The 26254-nt window shown below is 32.3% G+C and overlaps 1 protein-coding gene and 2 pseudogenes across 1 annotated transcript; all 3 read right to left on the bottom strand.

Moving 5' to 3' along the window:
- Window positions 1-5909: 5909 nt before the first annotated feature.
- LOC120159447 (probable aspartic proteinase GIP2) lies at window positions 5910-7370 on the bottom strand. The gene has a single exon (XM_039170042.1). It carries the CDS (start codon window positions 7344-7346, stop codon window positions 6048-6050), a length of 1299 nt encoding a protein of 432 aa, XP_039025973.1. The 5' UTR covers window positions 7347-7370; the 3' UTR covers window positions 5910-6047.
- Window positions 7371-10171: 2801 nt separating this feature from the next.
- Window positions 10172-12856, bottom strand: LOC120159444 (annotated as a pseudogene).
- A 4009-nt stretch (window positions 12857-16865) lies between these two features.
- On the bottom strand, window positions 16866-19872 carry LOC120159470 (annotated as a pseudogene).
- Window positions 19873-26254: the final 6382 nt, after the last annotated feature.

Raw genomic sequence — 26254 nt, 5'->3', positions numbered from 1 at the left:
AACCAGATATGAAATGGATATGAATATAGTTGTGTATCTCGATTATGTAAATGTGATATAGTGAAAGAGGTAAAGATTCGTATGTTTAAGAGAAGTTACAGAGTAATAGAAAAGTTTAAGAATGAGTATATCGGCGATCAGTTTATAAAGGAAGTTATAATGTTTAAGTTTAGAACAAGGGAGTAGTATTGTGTATAAGTAAGAGTATGAGTTTGAAAAGTTGAGTAAGATAACACTGAGGAATATGTGATAAAGATCGGTAATCAGAGATGAGTATAAGTTATAGGAAAAAGAATATGTGAACATAAAGGAAAAATACAATTTGGGTATAAGGAGATTTCGAATTTGAATGAATAAAGAAATAATGGATAAAGAATGAAAATGATTGAGTTAAAGGATCAGATATGATAAATGTTATATGGAAGTGTAGATGATAAGTTTGATAGAGAAATAAGAAAAATGTGTAAGGTTATGTGAAAAGATTGTTTGATTCTGTAAAATGTATGTTTAATCAAATTTGAAGAAAAGTTAAGGTTGTGTTTTGGTCAAATGATGATGGAATAAGAGTTTGGGTTATTTTTATAAGGTAGTTAGAGATTAATGAAGAAATAGATTGATCTATGATATGGAGTGATGAGAATTGAGGTTACTGTCTACATGATAAATGACATGATATGGATTTTCAAAGGTCAAAAGTAAGTGTATAATCAAAGAAGAGAAAAGACCGAAATGGAATGCGTAAGAAATATATATATATATATTGAGTATCGAATGAGAACTGTATATGAGTATAAGGTTAATAGTAAGGGTAAGATAAGAATTTTTTAGTATTATAAAGGATTGCTTCATTTGAGGTAAAGTGAAAATTCGAGGACGAATTTTCTTTAAAAGAGGGGAGATTTTGTAACATTCAGAAATCCGGGTCAGTGACTAAAATGAGAATTTTTAAAATTGGGGATCAATTTAGGAAAATTAAAAAGTTTAAAGATTTAATAAGAATATTTCAGTGTTGGATTAAAGGGTAATTATGAAAGGATTACAAGGGTAATATGGTAAATTAGCTTGGAGGATATTTTATATCCCTTATTTAGGGAGATAACACGTGGTTGGAGAGTTGTTTGGAACTCTTCTTTTTCTTCTTTCTTTCTTCTTCTCGTGTGTTCATGCTCAAGCCTCAAATGTGAGTTTTAATTTTGATGGTTAATTCTTGAATATTTAAGTTGAGTTTTATTCCTTGAGTGTTATATAAGCTTAAGGAAAGCTTATATAAGCTTAAAACACTAAGAGGAGAGAATTAGAAAGGAATTTCTATTAAGACTTTATAAATGAACTTTTCTTATAGAAAGGTTTTTGAAGTTCTTAGGATGAATTTGACTTGTCAAATGGTTAATTAAGAAGTTAGAGGTGATAGAATTGAATTTAGAACACATGGAAAATTTGATGAAATTCTTTTATTCAAGAATTATGGTGAATTATGAGAGATAGTGAAGTGTTATAGTGTTATAAGAAGGTTTACATATGTATAGATGAGTTTTAAGGCATAAGGAGGGGTTAATAAGTAGAATTTGAGGTCAAAGTAAGAATTTTCGGGCTCAAAATGTAATTTATGGGTTGTGTGCATCGATGCATATTCAATGTGTATCGAAGCACTCTCAAATAAATGAACATCGAATGCAATTAGTGCATCAATGCACCCCCATAAGATTAAAACATCAAATGTATTTAGTGCATCGATGCATGGATAGTGCATCGATGCACATGTTAAGGGATGCATCGATACACTATAGAGTGTACCGATGCACTTCAATGGGAAATGGAATAAATCTTTCTTTCATTCTAAGAAATAATAGATTAAAGTATATCAATTGGATATTGATAAGTATCAGTACATGATTATGTGGATATCGAGTACGAACAAGTTACAGGACGACTATCAAGTTAAGATTCGATCGAAAGAAAGGAAATCATAAAAGGGGATTGAAACTTAGTGAGGCCAAGGTGAGTGCATCTTATTGCATAGAATTATATGGAAATTGATTTGCGATAAGTCTATTCCGATAGTATAGTACATGAAGTATGTGATTAATATGAAATGTATGTATGCTTGATTGTATGAGTGTATATGTGCTATGTGATCTATGTGAATATATGGTTATGAAATAAAGTATGTAATAATACAATGTTACTTAACAATAAGTCATAAGATTACATGCATATGTAACATAAGTTATAAGATAAGAAAATATGTGCTTACATGTATTTGCGAATATATATATATATGAATAAGATATGATATGATATATGTTTATGTAAAACCATGCAAAGTTATATGAGAAGTGAACTACATGATCATGTGATATATGACATGAGATATATGAAAGAGAAAGTATATGTGATACGTGAAAGTGAATCATTTGATTATATGAATGATATGATAAAAGCTATGAGCAAATGAGATATGGCTATGTGAAACGATATAAAGATAATGCCCATGTTATGTGTTATGAGATCTAGAGATATATTTGGCATGCCAAGAGTCGAGGGTCTACGCGGTCCTTCGGGACACAGTGGTCCTTCGGGACGTTGTGGTCCTTCGGGACATATACAGTGGTTCTTCGGGATATAGTGGTCCTACGAGACAAATTCTACCCGCCCCTAGTGGAAATTTTACGAGCTGTGATGACAGCATAGTGTACAACCTCTATGTACTCATGTATATTTAGCTATCAGAAATATGCATGGGCTAAACAAAGATATAACAATAAATATATTACATGTGATGTATATGCTTTTGAGAGATGAATTGTATCGTATGACTTTAATGATGATATGTGTATTGCGTGGTTAAATGAGTCATGTTGGTTAAAACGTTAAGTAAGAAAAGATATGATTACAAGATATAAATAATAATCATATTGATAGTGAAGTAAGGTTAATGATGGAAAGGATGAATGATGTGTATATATGTACATTTGATTACATGAAATACTATATTGTTTTGTGTGATATCATGATATGATATGATATGATATGATATGTTCATGCATGGTTAAGTAGCTAGAGTTATTTTTTTGTGTTTAATGCCTCACTAAGTCATAGACTTAGCGTGTGAGTGTTTCACACATAGGTTCCGGAAAGCAAGAAGAGATGTTTAGAGGAGCAAGACAGGTCAGATTCTCCTTTCCACAATTCAGATCAGAAACATGTTTAAATTATATGCATTTTGTCATATGAACTGTAGTTGGCATGTAAGATAAAAGATTTGTACTGAATACGCTCTGATCAATTTGTAAAACCATACGTTTTATACAATAGAAATTATTTGGGTTTTATTGGAAATGTCTAACTGAATATCAGTAGATTTTGTCAAAGTAAACGTTTTGAACGGTCAATGTGACACATCGGATTCATATTCGGGTCGGGTACGGGTTGGGGGTGTTACAAATGATCTTGAAGTTATTTTGCAATTAATATAACTCTTAAACTAGGATAATTAATTTGGTCCTTTGTAAAAAATGACATTGATGAAATTAACATATTTTTTTGTTTATTTTATATTCTTTTTTCTAAACACCATAATTTTAACAAATCAAATAAGATAGTGCAACATTCCCGTAATATGTAAAGTAATAAAATATTTTTATAATTTTATTCCTTAAAATAATCTTATATTATGTAAACCAAACAATCCTAAAATTATTTTTAAATTTGCCACTACATCTACATATACTGTCATAATTTGAAGTGCAACATGAAAGGACTAAATTGATGATTATTTTTATTACGTAAAAAGATATTATTTTTAAGACAAATGTTAGGATACTATCCCACATAAAATAAGATAATACGAGTGTCAATAATTGATACTCATTAAATTAATGGATTTTTAAATTGCTTATTTTAAATGTTTAAAATATGTTTTCTTTGCTTTTTACTTTTTAACTATTTTGAAGTTGTAAACTATTTAAATAATTTTATGTTTTTTTAATATTTTTTATTATATATATATATATATTAAAAATAAAATTATGATTAAATTGATAAATTTTGCATATGATTAAATTTATTGATTTATTTAACTTTAAAATCAAATTTATAGGTTGTGTATCTGGATGATTATATGTATTAGTATTATATCATTTATAATTAAAGCATGTTACCAACTTTTTAAAAATAATTTGAAGTGATTATAAGGTAGTATCTATTTATAATTTTTTAACTATTAACAACATACACTCAACTTACAAACGCATTTGCTCGAACCCAATACTTTTAGGAAGAATAACACTCTCTTTAACCACTAGGATCATTTGATAAGTTAATTCACGATTTCAGTTATATTAATTATTTAATTAAAGGTTCATATTTTTCAATTAATTATTGATATTCGATCTATTGATCAATCAATTCAGATCGAATTTTGTAGAAGTTCATTATAGGAACGATTCTCTCGACCAGTTAAAAATTTCATATTAATATTAGTTTAAAACGTTAATAATTAAATCAAAAGTTGTTTGAATAATTTATCCTTGGATCTTGATAGCACATCCTGGATTCCCGGTTTCTCTTTTAATTGTTTTAAAATTCTTTAAAAATGATTAAGAAACGTGGAATCATCTACCTATAATAAAATAACATAACCTAAAGTTTGGGCAGAATTTCATCGTAACTTTAAAGTAATAATAGAAAAATGACTCCGTGAGCAGCCCTTCGATGCCCTCTCACAATATTCCTTTAATTAAAAATAATAATGTAATCGCATGGCCACCTTACTAAAATCAAACATGGATGATTTCCAGCGACGAATTTTCTAGGTTTGTTTACTCCCACTGTAATCCAATGCCATTAACGTCTAGGGATGGTTTCATGGATGGATCGAGGGAGCGATCGAGATATATTGAGGGAGTGATTGAGACAATTGTTCGAAAATATTTTAAGTTTTATTTTATATATTATATTAATAATATAATTTCACCTTTAGAATTTTGAAAGTTTATCACTTTCTAAAATTTTAAAAGTTAATCCCTTAATATAATATTTTACGTTTGTCCCTCGATAGATTAGGGATGTTTGTGGGGAGGTCATTATTTTTAAATTATTATATAATTTATGTATTTTATTTATATTTTTTATTGATAATCTATTATTGTCTCTTTTTTAAAAAATTAATTTAATCTCCTTAAAGTTTTATAAATTCACACTTTAACCTAAACTCATGTATCCGTTGCTATTGACGTCCATTACTGAAAGCCAATTCCAAGATTCGGTGGTAGCTAGAGGTGAGCAAAACTTTATTCGACTAAAAAATCAAAATTTTCGACCTGATTTGAAAAAAATTAAATTCGAATGGAGTCATAAAATAGAACTTGAATAACTCGAAATTTTTAATAATTAATAGATTGATTTCAAGTACGAGTTGAGTCTATAAACTTTACATGATACATTATATCGATACATCTGGAAAAATATGAAGAAATATAGTATATATATCTATCTATGTATCTATTTATCGTATATAGTTATAGAAAACTATTTAAATTAGAATAAAATAATATCATAATATTATAAATATTTTTAGTTAAATTTAAACATAAACTCAAACAACTAGAGATTCACTCAAAAATATTCAAAAAAAAATTTAAGTTATAAAATAAGATTCGTCCATTCACTTAACTCAAAAATTTTAACTTGATTAGATTTGACTCGACTCAATGAAATAACCACCTCTATGATAACTAAGAATCAATTGGCCCCCCGTATATGGACATATTATATTCTTAATAAAGTATGCATGCACCCAGAAATGGAAATATTTAATCCAAAATTTTGAATCTCATCAAGATAGAACCAGCTGTGGTTACTCTTTCGATAAATATAAAGTAACAATTTTATTGCAACTTGCATTTCAAAATACAAAGTACATCAGACGAGGCCATTGGCAAGCACAATGCACAGATTTTATTGCAAGCAATTTGCTTTCTTTTTCATACAATCTCAAAACACCGGCAATGATAACGACGATGAAACCGTGGGTTTATGGGGACCCTTTAAGCAGCAGATGTGAAGTTGAAGTTGGCACAGTTTGTTTGCCGGAACAGGAGGGAAGAACTGAACCCGAGCCTTGACGCGGCTAGATCAAATTGCAGCAGATTGTCCTCTAGTTGGTGCCCTCCTATCACTATCGACGTCGTTGGTTCCAATCCTCCATCCACGAACGCTAAACACAATATGTCGTCTTTAACTTCCACCATCGAGTTAAATCCAAATATCCTCCACACCACTTTGTTTGGTAGATTAAGATCTATGACCGGCACTCCTGGTCCAACGCGGCTGAAGCCTATGCTTTTAGAATTGAAACATGCACCGAAAGGAGCCACGGCCGGAACCCTTGGAATCCCAGGAATTTCCTTGATAAAAGCTCTAACCACTGCTTTGTAGATTGACGTTTGCAGTACGGTGTAGGGAGCAGCAGTGCTGATCTTTGTTCCTCCATGGCCTTCTTTATTAATAGAAAGCAGAGTTTTGTTCAATGCCACTGGTTTTTCACTAATGGAGATCCCCCTCACTCCAATGAAGTAGTCTGAAGAAGGGTCGCCTTCAAAGTAGGCCGGTGCGGTGCTGACCGGATTGAGAATGAGCGGAGTGTACATGAGAGATTTTGAGATGTCGATGTTCCTACCGAGGAAAGTATAAGGCCCGTCACCGAAGAAGATGACACCATTGGGTGCACCTAAACAAATGGCAAACTTTCTAGGAAAACTGAAAGCAACTGAGAATTGGGAAGGCATTGAAATCTTTGTTCTACCAAGACCGGCCACACCTGTAACTCCACTAGCGAGACCGTCTAGGAGCAAAGTGGCACCGCAAGTGAAGAGAAACTTGGACGTCGAAACTACTTTCCCGGAACTCTTTCCGTCCGTCGACTGGACTGCTACAACATCTTGTGCAACCTCGCCGATGGTGCCGATGCTTTTAAAGCTGTTGGATGGGAGGAGACTGCAAGTATTGTTGTTGCATCCTGGCTTAGGGCCATCGAAGCAACTTCCACAAGACTTGGACTTTGCCAAGTTGCATTGAGCCGAGTTACAACGGGCAGGCTTGTAGGTAGACGAGACATAGTTTTGGTCACAATCCACCCAGAGCGATTCAGCACCGAGATCGAGGGACAACTTGACGAGCACTAATGGGGTTCTTTGCTTGATCTGAGTGACATATTGGTTAGTCGAAGCATCTTTTGTGAGAGGAAGGACTAATGCTTTAGGCCTAAAGGAAGCTTGGATAGAAGGAGAGACGATGAAGAACAAGAGAGAAGCTGAAAATAGAAGGAAATTACTTGGGACAGCCATTGGAGAGAACAAGAGAGGTGTGAAGAGATAGTGAAAGAAGAGGTCTACTTATAGTTGCAGGCCAGGCAAATCTAGCACGTTGATTCTTTCTCACATTGAAACTCAAACCAATTGTCAGTATTTTTATATGCAGAAATACAAGTTGCAAATTAAATATATTTAAGAAAAGAAAAAAATAAGGAATTATTGAGCGTCAATTGTTATAAAATCCACAGAATTCTCATTATACTAATAGTTTACCTCAAGTAAAATTTTATGTCAGAGATGTAATTTAAAAATTTATATTAAAATATTAAACATACGAGATTATAGAATTTTAGAATAAAAAATTAGATTATTCATAAAAAAATATTAAATCATTAGTTTGAAGTCATCTTTCAAATATTTTTTAATGTACTTTTGCATGTGTGGTGCTCGAACTTAATATCTTAACGGATAACAACAAATCCACTACCGAAGTCGTTTAATTCATACATTAACATCATCACTAATTGTCCTTAATTGCTCACTTTAAAATTAACAAAGACTAAATTGTTCCACTTTTAAGAGGGACCAATTTTCTCAATTTCAAAATTGAGAGCGCTCACTTTTAAAATTAACAATATTAAATTGCTCCTCATTTTAAAGGGAAATCAAACTTTTTAATTTCAAAATTAAGAGAGATTTTAAATATACCTTTATCTTTAATATTTGTATTTGATTTATTGGAAAACCATTTTTCAGTGTAAAATGGTACACATTAACTTTTGAATCAATTTAAATTTCTATTTGATTTTAAATTATTCATAAATTTAAATCATATAAACGAAAAATTAATATGTAATTTTCGTTTAATATAATATAAATAAATTACTGCAAATAAGAAATAATTAAAACACTATTTTTTTTTGAATAATTTGGATTTTGGATTGAAGGTAAAATAATATCTATTCAATATCTTTTTTAATTATTGTAAGGTAATATAAACCCTAAACCTCCTAAGAAAATAACATTTCCTTAATCACGAGTCTACTAATGAGTTCTAATAATTTAATACTGATATATGTGACAGGTTTTAATAGAAGGGGCATAGTAATAGACTACTTTAGGGATGATAATTTAATTTGAAACTAACGGATTCTAATCCGATCCAACTCAATAAAATCGGTTTTTAAAAAAAAAATTTTATATAGGGGTGAGACTGGGTCGGGTCGGGTTCGAGTGGAGGGTGAAAAATTTACGATCCGACCTGACCCAGGAATAATAATATAATTTTTTTCATATAAATTTATGGATAATTACCATAATACCCATCTCTCTATATCTTTTTTTTAATTAGGTCCTTATTTTATATCGGGTTGGGTCATGTCGGATTTATATTCTAAAAAATCGGATTGGATCAGATTCGGGTGGAGGAAATATGCTCTTCGAGTTGAGTCAAATCAGATGAAAGATATATATATTTTTGATCAAGTATAATTCAAATAAAAATTATATATATTTCGAATCAGGTCGAGTTGATCAAAAACCTAACCCATTACCATCCCTATCTACTTTTTTTTTACAATACCATCTCTAACTACTCTTATTCACAATAGAAGGTATATTTATATATATATATATATTGCCTTTCCCCCATAGAATATGTGAAAGTATACTAAGTAACAGCTATCCTCAAGTAGGGACAATTCATTGAGTTGGCCAATGGCATCTTTTTATGAAAAAAAATCAGTTTCAAAATTTTTTATTTGTGTGAAGAAAGAAAGAAAAATAAAGAAATTATTTTTTAAAGTTGTACACCCTCTCATCCGTTGGCATAAATTTGTCTTCTATAATTAACAATAGCGAATTTAGAAATAATTGTTAAGATGAATACGCATAAATTAATAAATTTATTTGTATAAAGCGGACACAAATAAATTTTAAGATGAATATCGTCAATAAAATGAATAATTAACATAAAAGATTCAAATTTTAAAATAAACATGTATCTACTCTTAGTAACCCTTGCATCCACACCCCTCTCACCTTCGATAATCCCCTCCAAAGTATTAGAATTATTCGATTTTAGCTTAATGTCTTAAAATTTTGAATTTCATAAATACCGACTCTTAAAATTTACGGTTTTAGTAAACATTGATTATGAAAATTCATGATTGTATATTGATAAATTTAATCTTCAAGGTTTACACATAGTAGGGTTTAAGTCATTATTGTGTTATTTACATCGATTTGTAAACAAGAAACTGCTTAAATTTGCAGGTAATCGTAGCCTTAGTACCACAATAAGAGATGTGAGGCAATCGTTATGGCCTTTTACAGTAGCGTTAGTAAAGTGTGTTTAATATTTATAAGCAATCGTTTGATGAGATAATGAATGTAATTCTCTTTGTAGAAATATTTAGAGGCTTCAAATAGATTTTCAGGACTGGATCCATCAATGTCATGTCGATGCTCATCTTATGTTCTGTCTTGCAACTCATTTCCTATTGTCACATTGATCCTTAAAACATGAAGCAGCCTTCACTGTAATAAATGGCAACAGCAGAACCGAGAATTATAATTACTAGACAGAGCTTCCATGAATGCTGGATGCTGATAGGCTAGAATGGAAACCAAATGCCACTGGTTTCAAATATCAGTATATCACTTTAACTAATACCAAAATGCTCTGAAAGTACAACAGGCTACGCTATTACGATCTACGTCCTACATCCGCAACGAAAAACGCTTATGAAACTTTATTTTAAGGACAGGTAAAAAGGACTAAAAGGGATTTAAGAGGGCTACCGTATACCCTAACAAACCATTTTCTTTACTACCTACTTGTACGTATGCATGCTTCTGTGTTCTTCCTTAGCTAGTTCAACGTAAAAACCGAGTATTTGCTATATTTAGCGCGGTCCCTCGAGCCCCAGCCTTGCTCTAAGCCAATTGCAGACCACATTCATCTCTTTAGGGACTGTGTAATGACCAATCCTGCAAAACTAGATGAAAAGTTTATATGTTTTCTGGTTTTGTGAATTAACAATGAGCTTATTACTGTTGTTATACCCTTCATAATTTTTAAAACTGAGGTTCCGGAATCCGGCTACACTTAAGGAATGGGCAGATATTTCTCCATATTTGTAGGGGACAACATCATCACCTGTAATAAGAGTATAGGAGGATCAGTTTGGTTGACAAATCAATAAATTGGAAATTTCATAGTATTTTCCTGGAAACCTTTGATTATTGACCTTCCGAGTATCGATAATGAAACATCTTTTGAAGCAGATTTTGAATATGAACATGCTGTGTGATTTTAACACGGAAAAGATTCATAGACCATGGTATTTACCAGTTCAAAAAAATGTCTAAATTGTACTATGAAGCTAAACCATGGATCCATGCAAAAGTTAAGTTGCGGCATTTGCTTGAAAGAGACAAAGATACGTACAAGTTCCATGGAAAAGCATAATCGGCAATGACGCGGCACGCCTTGAAGCTTCATGTGATACTTCTATTTTGTTCCTCACGCACCTGAAAGGTAACACCTTTGATGAGCAAGTACAAACTTAAGGCTACATTAAAGGTACTCAACTACTTTTTTTTTACCTTCAAAATTTAGCTCCGAAAAATGTAGACGCAATACCTCGAAGCTGGAAGCCATCCACTTAGTCCAACAATTGCTCTTAGGTTGATGCTGTATGGTTGCCATTTCCATACCTTCCCAGAGCAAAAGCAGTTGCAGAGTAAAGGGCATTGCAGCACCCATGCTAAAGCCTCAGATTCCGACCTTAACTGTCGAAAGGCAACTGAAGGTTTTTATTTAAATTCATGAAGACAAGATTATTAATTCAGGGTTATTCATTTCTAGATGATAAAGCTCCTCAAAAATACCATCAGATGGCTCTGTTGACAACAAGTTTGCAATATGAGCTTCCGAGGCATCTAAACCCTAATCATCCGGACCATCTGCTGACAGCTCACCAACATCAAACCCTGATGCAAGAAATTTGGTACATCAGTACCAATATATATATAGATATATAGATGGATAGATATAATACAGTTTATGCAATAAGCCAGATGATAGGACCAAACTATTTTCTTACATGCAGAGTAAGGAAATCCCCCAAGTAGAGCCACAGGACGAGTAGGAGCAGTTGGGCAAATCCATTTTTTCTGACACATAGAATCAAGATATACATATATATATATATACATGCACACAGACACACACATATGAGAATCATTTGAAGTATTGGAGGACAAAGCAGTTTGTATATAGAAGCAACATAAGCAACCTTACATTTGGAAGAGGAAGACTTTCCAAGAGTTGAGACCAGCTGCAACAAAACAGGAATAATATGAGGATTAGAAATGATTCTTTTCAATTAACTGGAAAATTGCAACTTCCTGTAATTTCATTTGAGGCTGTACTAATTTTTATTCTTAAAGTTAAGGAAAAAAACAAACTTTGTCTATAATATGAAGTGATTAGAGGAATCAAATGAGTTCAGCCAAGAATCTCATAGCCAAAAACTGCAAGTTTGCCACACTTGTCCATTCAAGGTGATCAGGTGAAAAGGTAAACAGTAAAACCAGTTTTTCTTTGAATCAAAGCTTATGCTTTACTGGTTCGGGATTAAAATAAAGAATTCTAGGACCACAGCTATAATAATAACTTAAGAATGGATATCCTTTATCAAAAGGTAATTACTGTTTTGTTAATTTGGCATGAGAAGAAAGTTTAGTTTTCGGTCCTTTGCCTATGGACACGGAATATACTCTTTTTAACATTTGAGGCTTCCCAAATTAAGCTTAACATCTAATGAGACAGAAAAAAGGAAGAATAATACAATGAGAGAAAAAAACAGAGCAAAATATGGACCTCTTACTATTAAACTTGCAAAGTTGTTTCATTCTCAAAAACCTTTTTCTTCTTTAGTGATTCACCAAGTCTATTCTACTGATACAGGATTTGTACTTTAAATTACAGAAACATGCAGTTTAAGGCATGCTAGTGATATGATTAAATAAGAGAACAGTTAAAGTTCCTGAATTATCATTGGTAATTTTTCATTCAATGAATGAAATTCATTGAAACAGTGATCAACAGCATATGAGAAACTTGAAGATGAGCATATATCACCAGGAATATAACAAATGCTTAGCTTGAAATTATCATGTTACTTAAACAGCTTGTTTTGTTAGTGATAAAGTGATCGGTGCAAGAGTTACGAATTCGAAAAAAAGGGGAAAATAGACCAGCAATACGTCAAGCCATTGTCGCCGAGGCCATGAAGCCATATTATGGTAGCCTGATGTTTCCCTTTCGGTCGTACCACATGTGTCCTTCCGAATTCGAATGTCCTCCTAGCAGTTCTACTACCTAAAAATGAGCATCAATGAAGCTCAACAATCATCAGCAATCTCTACGTCTTACAGCAATTAGTAAAGTGCAACAAGTTGAAATGTGAAAAAGGGTAAAATAATAAAGAAAGGAACCAACCTGAGCCCATGGTATTATTATGTGAATATCTCATTTTGTGTTCACTTGAGAAACTGAACCAAAACAGTATAGCTTGAGGCAAAGTCTGAGAAGAGGTGATATAATGAAGAAAACCCAGAAGGGGAATGTCTATTTATAACCAAATGGGCAGTGTGATGGAATAAAACAGACATAGAGCCTAAAAACTTTCCTTGAAAACTCAAAGAAAAGGAGGGAAAGAGGGGCATCCTTGAAAAGGAAGGGGCAAAGACAATGACAAGAGCAATAAATCTTTTTAATAGCACAGAGAGAATCCAAGCAGGGCAGAGCACCATCATCCATCCCTTAACAGAGATTGCAACATAGAGGAAATCTATGCTTGTGGGCAGTGGCCAAAAAATAAAGCAAGCCCTCCAGCAACAACTCAACAGAATATTACTGAAAACAAGAAAAGAATAACCTGAATTTAAAAAGATATTATATTTTCTCAATCATTTGTTTATCAATTCTTTTGGTGATTTGATTGATACCCATTAAGCAGAAAGCTTACAAGTTTTGAACTTTCATGCATCCTTAAAATAATTTCCGGTGTAATGGAAATATACTGAACGACACATTTTATATTTTCCCTTTCTTCTGTAAACTTCAAGTCTTCAACTTCTCAAGGTCATATTTTTTCCAGAAGTATGATACACATATATGCATGCAAGTAAAATTTCAACTTTTCTTTTTTTGGTGGGGTTCTTTATATATTTATAAAAAGAAAAAAAAATACTGCTACCATTGATTTGCAGACCACCACTTATCAATTTGAACATATAAAAATACTGCAGCTTTAATGCAACAAACTGATGAAAAATTCTATTATGTGATGAATTTTTTATCTGTAGTCCTTTTTTGTCATATATATATATATATATATATACTTAGTTAATAGATTCTTGGCTTATTATAACTGGAAAATAACAAATGCTGTTGGCACTACCCTCAGTGTAGCTTAATTTTACATAAGATTACGACTCTTTGAATTTAAAACGTAATAATTAATTACTTCAAGAAGAGAGAATAGTTGAAGTAAGCTAATTCAAGTAACCATTAGTGTCTCCTTGTTCATCTCATCTGCAAAGCTGGCACCCAAAATATCAGTGCAAATGAAATCTGAAAAGATTCTAATGGAAGAAAATGCAAGAGAGCATAGCTATAGGTTTCCCTGTATCTTTAATTTTCAGTGGAAAAAAATAAACTAATGAATGAATGTGGGTTAAAGATGATGTACATTTTATAATTAATTGGTATATAAGAAAAAATAAACAAATCTAAGTGGTTATGCTTGTCTTGCTACCTTGATGGAAAAGACTTGGCCATTTGAATGAATCTCACATAGGGTGGGGAGTATAGCATCGGTTCAATACCTTTGTGGAATGAAAAAACCTAAGTGAAAATTTTATATTCTACATTATGCATGCTGCTTACAATTCGTATGTGAGCGAGATATCTTCAATTTTCTAAAAAAATTTCATATATTCGAAGAGTTATATCTTGATGCAACTCATCAAAAATAATTATATATATACATACACGAAGAAGATAATGATTATATGATGAATTTCCATACAGTAAACGATAATGTAATACTTATCATGTTAAAAAATGTAATTACAAATTATAAAACTATAAACTTAATAGCGTTTGAAGATTGTAGAGGCTGCTGTTCCATGTAGCTTTTGTTGTGGATTCCAATTTCCAAGGCTCCTAGAAACTTATAAAATACATGTTATTTGTTTTGTTTGTCTAGCTTGAAAGTTGAAACCATGCATGCAGCCAAATTGCCATGTGGAACAACCCTTCAAAAAAGATAAGAATATCAAGAGATAAAGGTATATGGAGGGTTTTCTTTGTTAAAGGTATAAAGGTATATGAAAGTTGAAACCATGCAAGCAGCCAAATTGCCATTAACATTGTTTTCCCTTTTCTCACTAACCAACGGTGAGCCTATTATTAATGAGTTCGGACCCAAACACTCAGCGATAGATTGAGAGAAGAGCTGTTGGGATAATTGTCCCGTCAAATTTCAAATTATCATATATTTTAGATTATTTTTATCCTCTAAAATTGTATAAATTCACCTTCTTATAAATTATAGTGACATCAAAAAACATGTCACAAAATTATAGTGACAAAATATGTCTATCAGTAAACATTAGATTTTCATGGTTTTTCTTTTTTGTGACGATAAACTATTTTACACGACAAAGAAACATATTAACTATGACGTCAAAAACATGTAAAAAATGATAGAAAACATTTGTCACTGAAAATTAGAATTTTTTTATCCTCTTTGGTGACGATAAATTATTTTTGTCACAAAATATTAGATTTGAATTTTTGTGGCAATTTTATTGGAGGGTCAATACGTTTTAAAATTTTATAACGGTGCACAAACCGATCTCCGTAATTAAAGGAATAATTGTTATCTTTAAAAGTACCGAGTTTGAGCACGACGTTTGTAGGGTGTTTGAGTGTTCATTGTCAAATGATTGAGAGTCTTTTGTGCAAATACTACGTACCTTGTAATCACTCCAGACTAAATAATATATGAAATTATACACTATCAGTACATTAAATATCGATTCTTAGTTTTTTTTTTATCGTATTTCATGGAAGTAGAAGCCATGCATGCAGCCAAATTGACATATGGAAGAACCCTAAAAAATATAGAATATGGAAAGAGAAAGATACGGAGATTTTCTGATATCTATTTTTGGCACGTTCATTGAGCTTGTTGCATATTCCTGGTTAATGGAAGTTGAAAATGACTTAAAATATGTTCCCATCTCTTTTCTCACTGTTTTTGCTGGATTTCAAATCTGATCCCCAAATATTACCTAAAATGCTTCATCTAAATTTGGTGTAAAAATAAAGCCAAAAACAGAAAGCATTGTAAGTGCATATATATATATATATATATATATATATATATATATATCTGCATGCATTTATGTCACTGTGTCGATAATGGAATACAGAACTAGAAGCTCATAGTTATTGGTAAGATGCGAGCCACTCCATTCATTTCATATTCTTTACACACTAAACTAATGGATATGTAAATATGCCATATTTATATCAATGAATATAAGTCTTTTCAACGTCCTTAAAAATTGCCTTACAGGATGGACTTAATCTCACCTATTGCTATAAGGGTTCTTAATCTCACCTATAGTGATATTAGTTGCGACAAAAATTGGAGTGTTTTTCCAGCTTGAAAAAAAGCTTCTTTTGTGTATTTTCTTTCGTATCATAACAAACTATTAATATTTCATTACTTAATAATTTATATAAATTTTACTTCTCGCAGTTTTATTCAAAGTACAGGCATAAACTGACACAAAATCGATTGAATGATTTAATCTTTATAACATATAATCGTGCTGAGTCGTCTATATCCAAAAAAAAAAAGTCATCAATTATATTCTCTTAAAGGATATCAATGGAAATATTAATTAGATACTCGAAGAATGGAAGATGACTCTTCTGATGATAGAGATTAACTTGTACTTGATGACATAACATGAGGTCAGATTAATACAGCTATCAGAACTTTTGATCCCAACTGTTGAACTAAAGCATCAAGAATCATGAAGGAAAATTCTTATCTTTCCTTCATATTTGATACAAGAAGAGACGTAACCACTAGCTCTTTTTCTAAAGTCTGAGTACATGACAATGATGATGAGATAGAAGAATATATTAATAAAGATGAAGATTATGAAGAAAAAAAATATGATAAAACTAAAGAATACGAGAATCATATTGATAGGAAGTATTAGACTATTAATATTTAATAGGTATCAAACTATTAGCAAATATGCATAACGTTATCGTTCGGGCAAAAAAATCATGGGGAGCATATAAAGTTTATTAAAAATAAAATGAGTAAAAGTATTTTAAGAAAAAAAGAACACAAACCGAAGCAAGTCTGAACGAATTTATTTAAAATCTTCAAAACTTGACACCAGGAAGTTCCTGAAAAAATGGAGTCAGAGATTTATTTATTTGGTGATGCATTCCAAGTTAAGCTATTCATACCTGTGTAACAGTCTAAAATGTGCCATAAAAAACAGAGAATACCATCTCAAAACCAAACGAGAGATAAAAGAAAGCTTTCTCAACACTTGAAGGGTGCATTGTATATTGGAACATAATTCCATAATCTTCTGCAATTTTATTCCAACAGGAAAAATTCAATGCTGGAATTAATGATGATGATCATCGTCACCATGTCCGTCTGGAGGTCCTCCAGGTCCCACAACCTCCAGCTGCAAAACAAAAACTGAAATTATTAGAGAAATCCTACTGTGCTGGAAACAAACGAGTACTGCTCAACTGGTTAAAAAAGGATGGGATTATCTAATTGCATTACAGGGCAGTGGATAGGTTAACAGACACAGGGAATCAGATGTCAACCTTAAAGCCAAGAGGTCTCACTATAGTCATAGCATTACGGCCTCAACCTTAAACCTATTGAGAAATAAGCTAATTATTGCACAAACTGATTGGTCAACCATGCTCTAAACTAGGGCAAATGAAGGTGGCCTTAGAAAAGACTAATACTATTTTACTGTTCCACCATGCTCTAAACTAGGGCAAATGAAGGTGGCCTTAGAAAAGACTAATACTATTTTACTGTTCCACAATGCTCCAGATTATTGATAATTAATTCAAATCTTCAGAGTTTTGGCTAAATCCATCTATGGGCTAACAGAAATACCTAAATGGGATATAGATCCAATGAATGCAAGGACATTGACATTTACATGTAACTCAAATACATCAGCACAAGGTTTGGACATAAGGAATGAATATTCTCTAGTTCACGATATCCACTCACCACAAAATACTGCGAGCAAACTGGGCACTCATGTGGCTTGCCTTTCTCCAGCCAAAACCAGACCACATCATGCTCATCCTCTGCATTTGTTTTAGTAAAGCAAATTGAATGAACACAAGCATCAGTTCAAGTAGAACGACTCGATTCTGTACAAGTCTGAGAGAAACATACAAGAACCTAGAAGAGTGGAAACAGAGAATTAATGAAGGGAACATACCGCCTTCACCTCCTGGGCATCCAACTATTCTCTTATCATAGTACGACTTGACAACAGCAGGAGATTCCTACAGCCAGATAAAATAACTTCTATCATCAAATGTCAAGTCATGACATCACTCTTATGATTTCAATAAAGGTCAAGCTGTTTTTAGCATAATTATAAATAAAGGCTTAAACTCAAAATGATAAATTTACAAATAAGATTATTTTGTAGCCAAGATTTGACAAAAATGGATAAAACACAGCTGTACATCAATATGTAGAAAAACAATTGCAGCAAAATATTTAACAGAGTCAGAAAACAGAACATTGTGTGTAAACAAATTTTCCTCCACTTTGTATGATATCTATAATATTCTAGTTTCCAAGAAGTGGTATAACAATCTGGAAAGCAAATTAAAATTAAAACCACGCCATAATAATGTTGCTGAAAAGAAAATATTAAGGTTTGGCATATGGATTGTTACCCTCCATAGAGAGTCAAGGTTCACAGTTCAAGAGCCCCAGCCCCTCAGGCCTAGTCTACCCATGACAAGAGGCCCACCAGAAATAGGACCAAAAAAGCCCCTTACTTGAGAAAAACTTAGTTTAAGGTATCATACTAGTTAAATCAAAAGTTGCAAATATTCCCTAGATCCAAAAATGAACTAAAAGCCAAACGAGAACACTGTAGCAAACAAGTAATAAATATTGGAATGAATCATTGTAAATTCTTGCTAGTCCATAACATTGAAAAGATATGTTGCAAAAGTACCAAACTAATGCAACTGGTAACATCAATTTTTGTAAATATTAAGTTACACAAGCATCTAATCAACAATCCAAGGATAAAAATAGTTCCAGTACACAACAATAACAGGTAAACCGTAAACCCATTAAATATAAAGGCATAGATTCCAAGTACCTGAACCCATCACAAACTAAATAAAGGAATAAATGAAAGTAAAATATGGTAGTAAATCATAGCAAGGAGGAGGAATGATTGACAGTATTTCAACACCATCAGCCATTGATTCCATATCAAATGATACAGACATGATCAAATCAGCGAGTGCTCCTCAATTGTAATAGACTGTAAGAAACATTGAATTGCATACTAACCTTCGTGCCAAAGGGACCTACAGGATTGTTCACATCTTCAAGAATTTTCTTTCCCTAAACAAGATAACACAAAACAGAAAATCGAATGAGAAAACAATAGTATTTATAACAAAATAGACAATTCGAATCTTCAATTGTAGAAAAGTAACATCAGAACAAACTCGCAATTTAAAACCAAACAGCAATAACGGGAGAGGAAAAATAACCTGGATCGCCTCAAGCTCCTCGCGCTCATGACCAGTAGCGATAGGCATTACATCCTCAACTCTCTTCTTCACAGCAGTTCCGCTTCACAAACAAAACCAATCGAAATCAAAAACCGCAAAATCCATATCGGACAAGTCAACAAACACTCAAACAGAAACATTTTCTAATATAAACTAAATCTAACTTAACCATTTCTTCTAATTTCGAAGCACAATAGTTAATGATCTAAAATATTCATACCGAAACAAATGACCATTTAAACGACTATCTAAAGGATGCATAGCTTGAATATATATGTTTTAAAATGAAGCGGCGACGAGGATATAATGAAACTAGGGTTACCTGACTCGGCGGAGAAATGGCGAACGAGGAGAGAAGCGGAAGGGAAAGGAGAAATGTGAGATTTGAACGGAATCGGCGCAGTTTTAGACGCGGATCGGTATGGAAATGCTGCTAGAGATTTTAACTGTGAAGTGGTAGCCTTCTCCACATATTTCGGAAATCAAAGGGATTGTGTTTGGTTTCTTGATGATCTCAGGTCACGCCCTGGCTTTTCTTGACTACGATCAAAAATAGCGATTGCAAATGTTCTCCATTTGAATTCAATTTTCAGTGCCAAATAAGAAATATTTTGGGGAAAGGGGTGGAGGCTGCGGATGATGCTGGATGCGGTTTGCTGTTTGTTTCTTTGTGATTATTCGGCACGTGCTAATTTTGTTACACGTGTGTACTAATTAGGGAAGTTTTCGAGTTTTCGGTGCGGTTCGAGTTTTAATCCTCAGTTTTTGGTCAAGTTTGGAACGTTTCAAGTGTTGCCCATTCCATGAATATATTTTTAATTTTCCAATATTTATCTATATTTACGTATTTATAATTGCATGGAATAGTTTAATTTAGGAATGTGATCCACCGGCTTAATTTGTTGCCATCTTTCTTTTATTATGGTTTGATAGTTAATTTTTACATGCACTTTAGTTTAATTCTTAATTGATTTATGTATTTCATTTTTTTAGAGTATGTTATGTATCATCAAAACATCATTTCTCTATCATTAATTAGTAAATTTATTGGAACGTGGTACTTCATTTTTTAGGTAAGGTCGGAAGTTTTAATTTTGACGACATTGATGAAGAAAATTGAGTTAGAATAATTGCTCTCATGATAAACCTCTTAATGATAGGGTTGTAATCTTGAATTCATTTTCTCAAGATGAACTCATTTGAACTCTCTTCTATCATCAACCTACAATAATTTTTAGGTTTAGGGAAGTAGGGGTGAATATTATGAGTAAGGTTCACTCCAGGTGCATGCAGAGTTGTTGTAATGCACTGAAGCTTTATATTATGAGTAGGGATGACAACGGGGCGGTTTCGGGCCGGGGATTGGTCCCCCCGTCCCCGCTTAAAAAATCTCGGGGATTTAAACGGGGATCCCATCGGGTAAGCGGGGAAACGGGTATCCCCGTTTACCTTAGATGGTTATTTTTCACAGCGGGGATCCCCGTTACCGTTTAAATTTCACACGATGACAAGAGTTATTTAAAAAATAATGTCATTATCGGATCTAAACTTACTTGAAACGTCAAACACCACCAAATGCATCCAAATTATAAAAACAAAACAATTCAAATAGACAAATATAATGACAACGACTAATAATTTAATGTTTCAACTTTCATAAACGAAATCATTCTTCCAAAGTTCCAACTTCCAATGTCAACGACACCACCACCGTCATCAAACAGTTGTGACCCCCGATTACTACAATTACACAACAAAAAATTATAAGCCACCAAATTTATATAAAAAAGTTAATGATATCACGTATAACTTGTATATCAATTTAGTACCTCGTCACAATCATATTCGATGCTTTTATAATATGCTTCGGACTCCTGTGAACAAGTTGTTGTATTTATTAATTTATATAACATATCATATCAACAATACAATTGAAAAAATAAACTAATAAGTAAAAGAAATGATTGATTACCTCTTATTTCGTTTATTAACCAACTTTGGGCACACATTAGCGCTTCCAACGTCTTTTGGATGAAGACGACTCCGATGAGGACTCACCAATCTACCACTTGTACTAAAGGCAGACTCAGACGCAACAGTGGATATTGGAATTGCTAATATGTCTCGGGCAATTTTTTGTAATGTTGGATACTTGAAACCATTTGTTTTCCACCAAGACAAAATATCAAGCTCCGAATTTTGTGTCTTTACTTTCTCTTGAAGATAATGATCAAGCTCCGACGTGATACCTACAATAATAATTTTATACATTTAAAAGATAAATAAAACAATCAAAAGATAAATAAAACAAACTCGTATAGTGATACCTGTATGATTATCCTCTTCAATGAATGTAAAATAGTCGTTGAAAACCCCCCTCCACCTCCATGTCACTAGTGTTGCGTCTTGAATCAACATCCCGATTCCGTGAACTTTCATAACTACAAGTTTCATAATCTTGAAACAAACGAGACACAAGCTCCTTTAGTTTTACAATTTCAACATCAGACTTTTCAAAACCATAAATCTTCAGAAAAGCATACTCCATCGTTCTGAACTTGTATCTTGGATCTAATACAACTGTAACTCCAATAACTCCATGTATAACTGACCAATATTTATCAAACTTAACAAGCATCATATCCCTCATTGCTTTTATCACTTCATCTCGATCTTCACTGCACTTACTTAATGCAATTTTTATCTCACATATGGATGAGAAAAATACATTAGCCGTAGGATACTTGGTACCCGAAAACATTAAAGTCACCTTATAAAATAGTTGCAATTTTCCACAAATACTTGAAGCTAACTCCCATTCTCTATCTGTAGGTAAACTTCTATATTGTGTTTCTCGTTGCTTTAAACGTTTGAAAACATCCTTGCACACTATAGCAACACTCAACATCAAATATGTCGAGTTCCAACGTGTTTTATAATCAAGAGACAATTTTTTTGAGCAATTAATTGCCAAGTGACGAGTCGCTTCTTCAAACTTTTCTATTCTTTTTTGTGTTGCGCTCCAAAAATAAACACTATCCCTAATTCTCTCAATTACATCCCCAATAACAGATAAACCATCTTGAACTATCAAGTTCAAGATGTGTGCACAACATCTCATATGAAATAACTCTCCTCCTAAAATCAACGAGTTCAAAGACAACTTGTCTAATAATAAATGAATCATCAGATCATTTGTGCTACAATTATCAACTGTAATTGTTGATATTTTTCTATCAATGTTCCAATCACATAGAGATTCATACAACACATCAGCAAGAACTTCAGCAGCATGAGGACAAGGCACGTATATAAACCTAGTAAATAATTAATTAGAATCAATTTAGTTCTTATATTTAGTACCTAGCTAGCAAAGGTAAGTTTAAAGTACCTCATTATTCGGATTTGCATCTCCCAGTTATCATCGATCAAATGCAATGTGATTGACATGAAACCTTTTTTTTTTTGATTACTTGATGTTCACATATCTATCGTAATGGCAATCTTGCTTCGATTCTTCTCCAATAGACTGAAATAAATACAACATGCAAATTAGAAAACAAATAAATACAAGATACAAATTAGAAACCGATTAAACAAATAAATATACCGTATTGTTTTTTCTTTCTCGAAGTCATAAATCTTGATAGTATCATTGACTAATATATTCCTAGATGGAACCTTAAATAAAGGTTGAAGACCAACCATAAACTTTCGAAACCCGTGATGTTCCACCATTACAAGTGGATATTCATGCACTATTACCATCTCTGCAAGATCTTTCTTTTTTTCGGGGTCAAAATTTAAGCATGATAGATTTGTTTGTCCATCCGTTGTTTTTTCCCCATCCCATTCACTTGTTGACGTATATCTCTACAAGTTCGCCTTGGACAACTCTTGAATGATCATGCAAGTGTCGTGTCCCATTCTTACTATTTACTCCTAATTTTTTCTTACAATAACGACACTTTGTCTTATCCTCACCGTTAACATTCACCTTCTCAAAGTGATTCCATACAACTAAAGTAAGTTTTCGCTTTCTACTATTTGTACCAACATTGATATCATCGATTGTGTTTGTTCTTCTTCTATGGGTGAAATGGATGGGCCTTGGTTATTTGGCATCAGATTATTGAGTCATGTTATTTGCTTTCAACTTGTGATTGTGCTTGTGCCTGTGTATTAGAATTATCATCTATGGATCGTTGACCTTCCATTATTGCTATGAAACAACCTTCATTAAGAAAAGTAGCTATTAATGATCAGAAATGGTATTAGCATTTAGCAGGTGATTTCTATGGTTTGAAGTAGTAATAATTAGATAATTAATGTTCTCAACTATCATACAAAAAGGGACTTAAGAATGGACTTGCACTTGCTGTAAATTCACCTCGATTCTAAGAATAATAACTTGATACTTGATAGTAACAATAATAGAAAATCCATAATTCCAGATATTAACCAAGTCACATTTTTAAACACTAATTTCACATTTATCAAACTCGAAACAAGATTGAAGACCATTTAATTAGTAACTATTTTTCCTAAAATGCATCAGTTTGCAAACAAGATTGAAGACCATTTATCAAACTTGAAACACTAATTTCACATTTATCATTCAGGTGCATCCCATCCAGAAGTAGAAATATAAAAGCAACTAAAATTACCCACTACCAAATTAACTGACAAACAAAAACAATACTGAGGAATTAAAAAAACGGATAGATAACAACACATATAAAAGTGCAGGTTGTATGGACTTGCACGCAAATAGGTGTTGTACTGCAAGCATAAGATGTTGTACTCCATGTATACATATTGAACTGAATGCATAAGAGAGTTGTACCACAACTATATGGTGTTGTACTTCAGATTTTCTCAAAATCCATACTGCTGCCCAACAAATTTATATACACAGGAAGAAGATGCTAGTAAACATAAATATGCAAGACCATTAAAATTGATTACAGAAGCTACTACCATGAGTAAAAGAACAAGATTGCAACCGTAAAATTGATTACAGACCATTAAAATTGGTTTGCAGAAGCTACTACCATCACATGCTAGTAAACATAAAGATACAAGACTAACCTCAAATATAATCAGATGGGAAGTGACGAGGGAAGGCCGGAACTCGGAAGGGGAAGATCGACCGTAGAAGTCACTAGGGAAGGGGAAGATCGGTCGGCGAAGTGAAGTCACCAACAGCGGAGCAGGGAAGGCGAAGATCGACGAAGCAAGACTTGAGAGCAGCCACAGGGAAAGTGACGAGTAGGTCAAGATGTGTTCTCCTAAATCCTAATATCCTTTATATATATATATATAATTTAAATTAAATTTATTAATATTATATATATATATATAAAATAATTATTTTTAATATTTATTGGGTCGGGTATTCGGGGCGGGGATTACCAAACCCATCCCCGTCCTTGTTTAAAAAATTTGATTTTTCTCTGTCCCCATTTATCATCCCCGAACTCGACCCGTTTAATTCGGTTTTCGGTTTTCCCCGACGGTTTGGTTTTTTTTGCCATCTCTGGTTATGAGATGGTTGTGTTGTTATAGGAGTTAAGGAGTTGTTAGTGACCTCAACAGTGCTTCTTCATCACCTCTCCTCTTATATATTTGTGACATGATCCTTTTGAGATATTACAGGTTTTGATTAATAAAACTTTGAGAGTGTTGTCTTTCTTTCCTTAGTCACTTTCTTAGTTACATTGAATATAAAATAAATTCAAGGGCTATATTAATTTTTTTAATTAATTTGAAAGTCTTAGATACCATTAAGCCTTTTTATTTTAATCCAAAGTGTTTTATATTTTAAAGAAAAATAATTCTAATTTTAATTAAATTAAAAATTATTAAATGAAAAAATAATTCCGACATAAGGGAAAAGAAATAAAATATGGAGTACAAAATCTGTAATCCGTGAAACTCATTTTTAGTGGCTAAAATAAGAAATTAATCCTCTTGAAAAAAAAAATTAGAAAAATGAGATCATTAAGGAGTGAAATGATAATAAAATTGAACATTATAACTCAAAAAACGTTTAAAGGACTACTTGATAAAATATATATAATTTAAGAGGAAAATGTTCATTAAGTCCTACATAAAAATATTTTAAAAAGTAAAATATATCATGTTATTTGGACTCTTCATTTTCTTAATTACCTATATATAACACTTGTATTCTATATATGGATGTGAAGTTACTACTTCTAAGAATCCTCCACATAGATGAAAACCTTAAAAATTTAATTATATTTACATTATATATATTCATATTCAATATTAATACTTGAGATCAAATAATATAAAATATGTTTTTAATTTAAATATAAATTTTATTTTGATTAAACTAAAGGTGATTATAAAGTAGTATTTGTTTGAACATTCATTCACCCTTACGATCACACTATATCAACTCTCCTCAACAAAAAGAAGAAGAAAACGACATAATGAAAAATTAGCATTAGAATATGAACTTAATGAAAAGGTCTGACAAAGCTAGTTGTAAAAATAATAATAATATAATACAAATTATTATCGAGAGAGACTTGAGTCGAAGAGAGGTGCAATTTGAGACATCTTAACATAACTGAGAAGCAGGAAGTATTAGAGAATTAATTAAAACAATTTTTTTTTAATTTTAAATTATTGTAATCAATTATAATATTCTTGTGATTAGTTGTAATCCCCTAACTCTAGGCTAGTTTCCTATTTCTATATGTCCCATCTTGTGTATATATATTCACTCTTAATCAATGGAAAACTCAAGCCATTGTTTCTCAATACACTTCTCTCTATTTCAACATGGTATCACGAGCCTAATCTTCCTGAGCATATTTTCCTCTCTCTTTTTTTCTTCAAAAACACCACGATCCTTCATATACATATATCTAAAACTACGCCACTAGTCCATTTAATGGCTTCCCATATGACTTCCTCTTCCACCAATGACCCTTTTACTATCCAAAATTCTCAAGATCCTTAAGATCCTCTCCTTACAATA

The sequence above is a fragment of the Hibiscus syriacus genome, unplaced genomic scaffold, assembly GCF_006381635.1.
Source record: "Hibiscus syriacus cultivar Baekdansim isolate YM2019G1 unplaced genomic scaffold, ASM638163v2 tig00111366_pilon, whole genome shotgun sequence".
Taxonomy (NCBI): domain Eukaryota; kingdom Viridiplantae; phylum Streptophyta; class Magnoliopsida; order Malvales; family Malvaceae; genus Hibiscus; species Hibiscus syriacus.
Note: the sequence above shows the minus strand (reverse complement) of the source record. Positions and strands in the feature narration are given on the sequence as shown.

Coding starts and splice junctions, on each gene's coding strand:
- LOC120159447 (XM_039170042.1), bottom strand. CDS start 7,346: ATGGCTGTCCCAAGTAATTTCCTTCTATTTTCAGCTTCTCTCTTGTTC.